We start from the raw sequence: 9986 nt of genomic DNA on the forward strand, positions 1-9986 counted from the left end.
ACTTTGTTTAAATATAACAACTACGAGTAGGCTATACTTTAGTAATAGTCATACAGAACATTTTAGTTTGGACTGCAGCACATAGAATTTTCCAAAAAATTTACTTTACATTTAGAAAATCAACCAAAAGCCAAATTTTTAATGCTGTTCATTGAAGGCAAACAAAGATTTCAAAATTATACGTTTAAAACACATAGGCGTCGGAACCGGGGGTGGGGGGGGGCATAGCCGCCCCCCCCCCATTTTTTTGGCAAAGTTATACCTAACCATTAGAAACATAGCATGATAGAGGGTTCAGCCCCCCCCCCCTACTTTTTCTCGCAGGAAAGATTATTGTTCCAAAAGTTACCTTGAAAGATTGAGAAGTTGGATTCAGAAGCATACTAGCCCCCCCCCCCCCCCCCCCCCCCCCACACACACTTTTTCTCGCAGGAAGATTTTGTTCCTAAATTTACCTTGGAAGATTGAGAAGTTGGATTCAGAAGCATACCCCCCCCCCCCCATCCCCCCGGATTAGGAATTTCATGATTTGGGGGGAGTAAATTAAAATGAAATATTTAAATAGCCTGAAATCTAGTAAGACTCATTACATGATCAGCACTTTATGGAGAATTTGAAAGAGAATTGACACAACAGAAGTAATGAAGTAATGGCATAATGACATGCACCAGTTAGAGACTGTGACATATGTAACCATGTTATTACATGTAAATATAGTAAGTAATATTGAGTATAAGCTTGTATGAATTCACGACTTAATATGACAGATACATGTACTTGAAAATAAGTCGTTTGTATTGATCTACACTTGGCATGCTTTATTTCATACAGTTTAGAATGGTTATCAATAAATTGTACCCCGATCGACCCTATAACACATTTTCGCCTTTGAATAGTGTAAATATAATTCAGTGACTTTTAGTACTACCAGAGTTATCTTTTCTTTTTCTTTTTTCTTTACTGAAAGTAACTAGAAGGTGATGAATAGGATTAAAAATAGCTTGATCATTTATGATAACTTCAAACTTATTTAACTTCATAACTTCAACATCTACATGTAGAGAGCTGAGATATTTGTTTAGGCATACCTCTCAATTTAATTATTTAGTTATATCTATTTTCTGAATTATTCCCTATCAGCTTGCTTCCAGGAACCCAGTATGTTTTGAGGATTTTTTTTGTTTTGAGGATTTTTTTTGGAGGGGGGGGGGGGAGGTAGTCTCAATTTCAGACAGATTCATTGTTCTTGAACAAGATTACCTTCGAAAATAAAAGGTATATGTTGGATTACATAAATGTTTGACAAAGGGATTGTTTGTATTTAAAATAAAATAAAAATACTACCCAATACATGCTGTTACAGTGTAGTAGCATACATGTAACTTTAACATAAGTATTGGTACATACATGTAACTTAAAAATTAGTTTGAGTATAATATAAATTAGTAAATTATAATATTTGTTTGTTTTTTTTCTGGAGGTTTTCATAACACCCTTCCAAAAAAAATCTGGAATTTAACTTTAAAACTTTTTCTATATGCAGTGTTAGCGTTAAACTTATAGTTTCCTTTTGTGTTACACTACTGCAGTGAATATAATATAATCACCAAACCCTCTGTTTGATGCAATGAAAACTTTTACAGTACTATTAAATTTATTGTGATAAGTATAATGCATGTTCTATGGAAAAGAGACAGATTTTATTTGTTCAGATAACAAAAATGTAGTAATTATCACATTCTAAAACAATGGACAGAAATGCTGTTTTAGTGAGAGTTGTCTCTCTTAGAAGAGTAATGTTCCTTAAAAAACAGGGTCTAATACATAGTTATGAAGAAGAATAATTTAAAATTATATTAAATAGGTTGCAACATATAAAAAAATATATACTACTCATCTTTTGATGTAAATTGACCACAATCATAATAAAGAAAGAGATATAAACTCACTTAATTACATCTTTAAAATACAAATCTTTCTTTAAATAGTAAGAAGCTTCAAATTATGAAAAATAGATAAATCGTTTTAATATTCTGCTGTATATATTAAAAATACCCATTTCTATAATATACAGCAAAACTCGGTTATAACGAAGTCACTGGGACCCAAGAAATTACTTCGCTATATCCGAAATTCGTTATAACCGTATTAGAAATTGATTAAATTTACATAGTTGGGGATCCAAGATGACTTCGCTATATCTGTGAATTCGCAATATCCGTGTTCGTACTAAACGAGTTTTACTGTACATGTATATGTAACAAAAAACAACAGAATATCAACAATTCTTTTGAAACTTCTTTGAGTTGTCTGTAAATGCCATAAATGACACAGAGAAGGTAGATGTGCTGGTCGGAATTTATAGTCCTGTAAGACTCCTGTAAGACCCCTGTAAGACTCTTGTAAGACCCCTACGATGACAGAGATTCTAGGACACGCTGTTGGTGTGGCTATAGACGTGATTACCCTCTGAGCTATGGTTCAGGTGGGAAACTTCCACAGATATCGGATTCTTCAGTCTCTTCTCTGAAAGGAATTATTATTATTTTGTATGTGCACTGGTTATCATACAGGGCATGAAATTATTGTTTTGAGAATTTAAGAGACAGAACATAAAATATGAGTCGCGCGAAGCTTTTTAAAAATAAAATCAACCAAGAAGTGCTTTTAAAATTTGATAATACTTTTATAAATAAAATCCAACCACTTTTGCTATACAAAAACATATGTATTACATCTTGGTATTTCTGGTTCAAGTTGTTTATTGGTAATATAAATTCAATTATCACACTTTGAATAAATATAAAGGAACTTCAGAAATCCTGTCCCCAAAATACAGGCACTTCACAGAAAGATATCAAGTTTTCTTAGATGTAAGTGAAAAATAAGGATTTGAACACACTGTCTTAAATGAACCGTAAGGAAGATGTATGAGCTGAAGTGAAACAAGAAGCTAAAGAAATATGCCTATATGGAAAATACCTCTAAATCCACACTAACAATACCCCCCCCCCTCCCCAAAATCTCCTAATTGATAAAATAAACTTAGTTGCTCACGTGTCAAGAGTTTGAGTTTCCTCCTCTCCCCACAGATACAGCTGGCGCCGTAGAACAGCAGGGGGGTGGTCAGGATGATGAAGCTGGTCAGTAAGACAGGCATGTCGTCTCTGTCATGCTGGGTACAGTTCAGGTCCGTCTCCCCTCCCCACATTAACCGCGTGTAGTTCATCTGCAAAGGAAGCATTCAGTCTGTCAGCATTGGGTTGTTTCATCAATCATCATTGATAATATACATGTAGTGGTATTATTTTATCATTAATTCTTGAACTTACAAAGAATGAACTTCCCAGTGAATGTTGTATTTTTAAGTAATATACAGATACAGAGAACAGTTACTGTAATGCTTTACATTACAACTCTGTCAGCAAAACAAATATTGTGAAGAAGAAAGATTGATATATTTACCCTGTAACCTTACTTCTGATTTTTTTTTTCTCAAAGAAAGACCTTTTGCAGCCTTTTAATTTAAGATGATTTTCGTTTAACTTTTCAACCAGAATACAAGTTGAAACTTAAAAACAAGAGATTTTTTCCTAAATTGATCATCCCCATCCTATTACTGTATACAGGGAAATATTTGCCCCCGTTTTATTTTTGCCCGTTTCACCCTCACTGTCAGTGGGTGAATTTAAGACTGGGCGAATTCCTTTGTCTCAAACTATCTTTCTTTATTCACAACTGTGCCTGAGCAAACTCATGACGGGGCACACCGTTTACAAGTAAAAAAGGACGAAAATAACACGGGGGAAAATAATCCTGCATACAGTATTGCAGCAGTGAAATACTTCTGACATAATATATAGTTATATGTAAAATACATGTATACCAACCATGTCAACAAGGTCCATGCATATTTTTCCACCAGTGGTTTTCCTGATGTCCTTAAAATGACTGTTGAGTGTGGAATAATCCTGTAGGCAGGCACTGCAGACTGTTTTGTTGATGACTGTCTGAAAAAACAAAGGCAGGGGAATAATGATCATGCCGCAAATGTTCAGTATTATATGCAGTATGATTTATTTATCAGTTCTCAACTGTTTGTAGATAATATTACAACTGGTATCCTTACTATTAACCAGTACCATTTCTTAATTTGCTGAATTAGGCATAAAAAGAAGTGATTACGGTAAAATATACCCGGTATTACGATGCCTTAGAAATTGATGCAAGATGTGACACTTTTAAAAACACATAGCATTACGTTTTCTACTGAAAACTGTCCTCTTAGTGTAATTTGAGTTCAATTCAAAATCTGATGGGTGGTGGGTGATCTCTGGACCCTAATAATGATGACTTTACCTCTTTATTGATGTCTGGATAAGTGTCGTTGGTGTACGGTTTTATACATAATGTCAGGTTTTTGTACTGGTCTAGGAAGTCGATAGTATCGGTGTTAAACTCGTAGGTTACCGTCCCATTTTGATCCTCTTTGATGGATTCTTGTACAAAGCAATCTGCAAGGTACCGGGTACTAGTACATGTATTCTGATATTCAAGCCAAAAAAGAAAATTAAAAATATGGTAAATTATGTAATATCTGTACATTATCTTACATGTACATACTGTACCATTTTTACCACAGCAAAAGCACAGGGGTTATGTGGATGTTTATTAATACTAGTAATCAAATATTCACAGAGCAAAAAACAATACCAGTCTTTTTACTTTGAAACAGCTTTGAGAACATATAATACAAATCTATATTTTTCTGATAACCCAGCCCAAATGATTTGTCTGCTTTGAACATTGTGCATTTCTGTAGGATTAATCATTCTGTAAATTAATTATATGTGATATTTAGGCTGTCCAAAGTCAATACCATATTTAACAATACAAAACCAAAGTGGAGGGGCATTTATAAATTTATAAAAAAAAACCCACAACTTACAATTTAAACTTGGCCCCCTGATTCTCTAGTCAGGAGCTCTATTGAGCTATCTGTGCCATCGATTGACCTGACTGACCATCACACGTAAAAATTTTGCATGCATGAAAAGGGGAGGGAGAATATGTTAAGATAATAAAGATCTTACTGTCACAATAGGATTTATCCCAGAGAGTCTTTATCATGGTATAGATCTGTAATATTGATTGCACTCTGTCTGCATCCAGTAAAACAACATGGCAGCCTCCAACATTCTGAAAATACAACAAATCCAACTTCTGATGAAAGATTTAAATTGGATATTAATCTCTTTTCATTCATTTCGCCACACAAACTGACAATAAATCTAATAATTACTGAATTATAATCAAACACTGAAAGAATGTTGACTAGCACTCCCATAAAAATTAGCCAAGACTGTTAGCTATTTAATCACCTTTTCAATATCTTCATAAATGCTTTTCGCCCTTGCATAAGGTATCACACACTCCTCACAGAATCTGAACGGCCTCGATCGTTCTATTGAACATTTAATGAAGTTTGAAGCGCTGTTCGCAAAATGATCTAAGTATGAACAGCATGCGTCAGTCATATTTGACTCCGGATTATCATCTTTTAAACTTTGAAACGTAACATCAGGGAACACAGATTCTTGATGGCGAAGAAAATAAAACGACGAAAATTCAAGAGGCAAAGTAGATGGACTACATTCTAAACTATAGGTTATTCCAAAAAATAGAGAGACTAAGTTAAATAAAGTCCATTTAAACCTCGTTCGTTTCATCTTCCTAGTCACGGCTAGTGCAAAATGCAAAACATCGTCATGTGACCGAAGTGAAAGTAGGGTATTACTAATATACGAATACGGTTCGTGTGACTAATTGACGAAATTCTGTTCACGGTTACCGTCATTTTTATCGTAAAAGAAAGAAGTATCTGTAATGTTGTTTTTAACTAATAAAAATTTTAAACATTAATTAATTCATTTCTCCCGAATAAAATAATTTTCTAAAATATATCTAAGTCTAAAACCAAATGCATATTGCTACTTTGTAATGTGATGTTCTTCATCCAAACAAATTCCAGTGACTCAATTTCTAAAGAAAAAAAATAGACAGTAGCTTTTTGGTTTATTTCAATGCTGAGAAAATCTAAAACAATTTCGAGTATTTATTGAAATTTCATTGTAAAATATCGATTTTAATACATGTTTATGAAGAGCCCGAATTAACCACTTTGAAAACTCAGACACCTTATAATTCAGACTAAATTCACACCCACCCACACAGGGACCAAGCCCGTTTTAACATTAATTTCAATGTAACCATAAATATTTATGGTTACATTGAAATTAATGTTAAAACGGGCTTGGCCCCTGTGCCCACCCACTAAGCAATGTAAGCCCACCAGTAAAAAAAAAATCTGGATCCGTGCCCTGTGAGCATTCTGGTATATGAGTTTTAAACGAGTGTGTTTGAAAAAAGGATATATTTAAAATTACTATTATTTTTTAAATAAATTACATAATATCACCAATAGATGAATTTTCCTAAAATAACACTCTATAAGAATACGAGGATCCGCAAACCGGTACAACCGAGCTATACAACAAAAGAGACATTTCATATCTGGTTCATTTATCATGATCATCTCTGATAAATCTGCAATCATGCAAACAAAATTCATGCAGATATTTACTACTTACAATAGTCTATAGTACTCTACCTGTATAGTATGATATAGCCAACACAGATACCCTTGCTTATTGATAAGAACTGACACCTTTAAAGTTGAATTATTTTCATTTACATAGTATATAAATCTGTAGTGTATCGTTATAAATCAACGCTCAATCTTCTATATCACATGCTGACTTGGATTTTTTATCAATGGAATTTACAAATTTTCCGGTTGAGATTGTGAATATCCCCGAATGATGAAAAAAAAAACCGGGAGATATCATTACTGGACCAATTGCTTGGGGTTTTTTAATCACACATACACGTAGTATTACACTTTAGGCGTGCACGTGTTTTAGGGGTCAGCAATGGGTATGTACAAAGTGACAGGGTTCGTAGCCACGGTGATCACCTTCGTGTCCTACACGGTGTCGTTCTCCGCGCCATTCTGGTACTACATAGACCTGGGGACCCGGGAGATCTATGGCGGACTGTGGCAGTCCTGTCTCTCAAATTTCATCACCAGGACGTGTTCCAACAATGTATTAACCTCCAATCCAGGTACTTTTTGTGAAGATTGTAATTTTTTTTACCAGTATGACACCTGAAATATGGATATTATGGTATACGGCTTTAAACTATTCTATAAGCTATGCTAAGCTATGCAAAGCTAAGCTATTCTGTACTGTCCTAATTTGTTGATGCATGTATATTCCATACTACATATAGATACATTGTACTAGACTAATTTAAGTCCGTTAAGTACTTATTTCGTAACACGAAATAAATGTTGATGAAATGGGCGATTATTGGGTAAGGGAATGAGACAATAAGAAAATGGGTTACAAAATTAGGGAATTATATATTTTTTAAGCCTTGTAAAAATAACTACACATGCATGGAGATAGTTTGGCTTGTCAAACATGGTTGAAAAGGAAAGGATCATATACGTTCCTTCCGAATCAACTGATTTTCCTTTTGCATGACCTTACTGATTTCAGGATGGATTCATGTCTACCAGACGTTCGGGTGTTTGGCCCTGATTTGCGTGATCTCCTGTCTTATCCTGATGATATTGTACATGTTTATTTGGAAACAAGACGAGCGGCTTCGTAAGGCCATAATTTCGGCTGCCTTTGCCAGTGGTATTAAAACTCTCTCTCTCTCTCTCTCTCTCTCTCTCTCTCTCTCTCTCTCTCTCTCTCTCTCTCTCTCTCTCTCATATGTATACGGTTAATATGTGAAAGGGTAACTGACTCATAAGAGAAAATTCACACTCAATTTTTATTTTGTGCTTTTTTCAGCAGGTATGATATTCCTCTGTGTGACAATATTTGCAGCCAAATTCCGAGACAAGGACTACCAGAAGGAGGATCTCAGTTTTTCTTTCTATCTGACATTCGTGGCTATTTTAACCTCACTGTGGACTGGCGTTATATTAATTGTTGGAAACATGAAAGGCGACTGATCTCCGAATGAAGTAAAAAAAAATATGGGGGGAAAGGATCGAGATAGTTTGACTTTTCCTGTCCAACATAGTTGAAAAGGGAAGGATCATATGCGTTCCTTCCGAATCAACTGAATTTGCTATTGTATATATCGGTATAATTACATCTAATGAATTTATTCTTATTTATCTAATAAGGCATCATTAACGTGCGAAATCAACCTCTGCCAATTTTATAAGTCATTATTAGTCGAGAATTGTTAATAAACATATTCGTTGTGTTTTATTATATTTTGTTCTTTGGTTATTCAATGCATTATAAATAAAATGAAATTCTTATATCAGGCTTTATTTTTTTTTATAACTTGTAGCTTAATTGTTTCGAGACTGATCAATGTAATTTAAGCAACATAAAAAACAACGGAAATAACGGACCGACATGCAACAGACTGTTTAACTTTTTCATCTGAATTACTTTATTACGCTTTAAATGTAATTACGAATGTTTTGTATTTCTATACGTAAATGTATTTTCATTAACGTTATATATGAATGATTTTAAAGGAATTGCAAGAGAGTATAGTAAACTTAAGCAGCAAAATACTTAAATATCCCTACAATTAACAATACCTAATACTTTCATAACCGTACGATCCACGAAAGGACGCATCTTCCATGTATGAGTTATAGTAGTAATTAAAAAGTTAGTTTACTTTTCTAGATTTTTCTTTTAAAGTAAGGACTATAGTATGCCCTATAATTAAAAAAAAAATAGTGTTTTATTTTTTCTCAAGAACATCTGAGCCCAGAATCATGAAAGATCCTAGACTGATGTCAAAATTTCACTCATTCACAAAATACTTATTAATTATAGTTTTTATAGGACATACGCAGGTTGCCACAACAGAGGAAAACATTCTTAAAATAAAATTTACTTGACATGTACGATATGATAAGACGTATATATAGCCTACTGCCAAAAAGTCGAAGAAAGCTTCATGATCTTTTCACTTCAATTTAAAAAGCTTTTGGTTAAAAATAATATGAATTTTAGTTCAGCTGTTTTGGGGGTTTTTTTTCGTAGTTACAGGAACAAAACTACCGTAGATTCCGTTAAAATAGTTTATGATTTATCTTTTAAATGATTCGACGACTTCTTTGATTAATAATGGCAAAGTAGGGACCGTGCTTTCTTTGGTATTCATTCGGGATATGCAGGTAGCGTTAGCGGGTTATGTAATTTTTTCTGCAATGATCGCTACCTTCATAACCCGCATGAATCACCAATGAAAGCATTTTATTGTTTATATTCACATCTTTCTTTTAACTAATTAATAAATTGATTACGAAAAGTAAGTAATATTCACTTAATTACTGTTTCTGTACATAAGTACGTTAGTTAAACAGTAATTTAGTAATTTAGCCAAATCGTCTCCCGTGAGACTTTGAGTCTGACATCATCATGATTATTTCGTGCAGCCCGTGATTTTTCTTAGGTCGCTGTAGGTTTAGATCAATCGATAAACAGGGCGTGTCAATTTCTGTCCTGTCAGTTTCTCGTCAGTTTCAGCCGCTGTAGATTTCGACCAATCGATAAATGGGGCGTGTAAATTTCAGTCTGGCTATTTCTATTTAACCAATAAAATGCTTTCTTTGGTGATTCATGCGGGATATGAAGGTAGCGACATTGCAGGAAAAATACATAACCCGCGTTAGCGGGTTATGTAAATTTTTCCTGCAATGATCGCTACCTTCATAACCCGCATGAATCATCAAAGAAAGCATTTTATTGATTATATTAACATCTTTCTTTAACTAATTAATAAACTGATTATGAAAAGTTAGTAAAATTCACTAAATTACTGTTAATACACAAAAGTACGTTAGCTAAAAGAAACAGCCAAATCGTCTCCCA

General features: G+C 33.9%; 2 protein-coding genes across 2 annotated transcripts; one reads left to right on the forward strand and one right to left on the reverse strand.

Moving 5' to 3' along the window:
• Nucleotides 1–2267: 2267 nt before the first annotated feature.
• LOC128184501 (osteopetrosis-associated transmembrane protein 1-like) lies at nt 2268–5781 on the reverse strand. Its single transcript, XM_052854017.1, has 6 exons — nt 5382–5781; nt 5094–5199; nt 4360–4514; nt 3891–4010; nt 3058–3229; nt 2268–2526 (listed from the first exon to the last, which is right to left on the reverse strand). The coding sequence occupies exons 1-6, from the start codon at nt 5727–5729 to the stop codon at nt 2429–2431; spliced, it is 999 nt and encodes a 332-aa protein (XP_052709977.1). The 5' UTR covers nt 5730–5781; the 3' UTR covers nt 2268–2428.
• Nucleotides 5782–6919: 1138 nt separating this feature from the next.
• On the forward strand, nt 6920–8115 carry LOC128185869 (uncharacterized). Its single transcript, XM_052855544.1, has 3 exons — nt 6920–7185; nt 7626–7769; nt 7929–8115. Exons 1-3 carry the CDS (start codon nt 6993–6995, stop codon nt 8090–8092), a joined length of 501 nt encoding a protein of 166 aa, XP_052711504.1. The 5' UTR covers nt 6920–6992; the 3' UTR covers nt 8093–8115.
• Nucleotides 8116–9986: the final 1871 nt, after the last annotated feature.

The sequence above is a fragment of the Crassostrea angulata genome, chromosome 5 (genome assembly GCF_025612915.1).
Source record: "Crassostrea angulata isolate pt1a10 chromosome 5, ASM2561291v2, whole genome shotgun sequence".
In the NCBI taxonomy this organism is placed as follows: Eukaryota; Metazoa; Mollusca; class Bivalvia; order Ostreida; family Ostreidae; genus Magallana; species Magallana angulata.

Bases quoted from the DNA above. Each gene is read 5' to 3' on its own strand.
- LOC128184501 (XM_052854017.1), bottom strand. From the start codon at position 5,729: ATGAAACGAACGAGGTTTAAATGGACTTTATTTAACTTAGTCTCTCTA. The intron at 4,515-5,093 runs GTAAGATCTTTA...GGTACCTTGCAG, and splicing joins GGATAAATCCTATTGTGACA to ATTGCTTTGTACAAGAATCC. The intron at 3,230-3,890 runs GTTGGTATACAT...CTTCCTTTGCAG, and splicing joins GCATGGACCTTGTTGACATG to ATGAACTACACGCGGTTAAT.
- LOC128185869 (XM_052855544.1), top strand. From the start codon at position 6,993: ATGGGTATGTACAAAGTGACAGGGTTCGTAGCCACGGTGATCACCTTC. The intron at 7,186-7,625 runs GTACTTTTTGTG...TACTGATTTCAG, and splicing joins TGTATTAACCTCCAATCCAG to GATGGATTCATGTCTACCAG. The intron at 7,770-7,928 runs GTATTAAAACTC...TGCTTTTTTCAG, and splicing joins TTCGGCTGCCTTTGCCAGTG to CAGGTATGATATTCCTCTGT.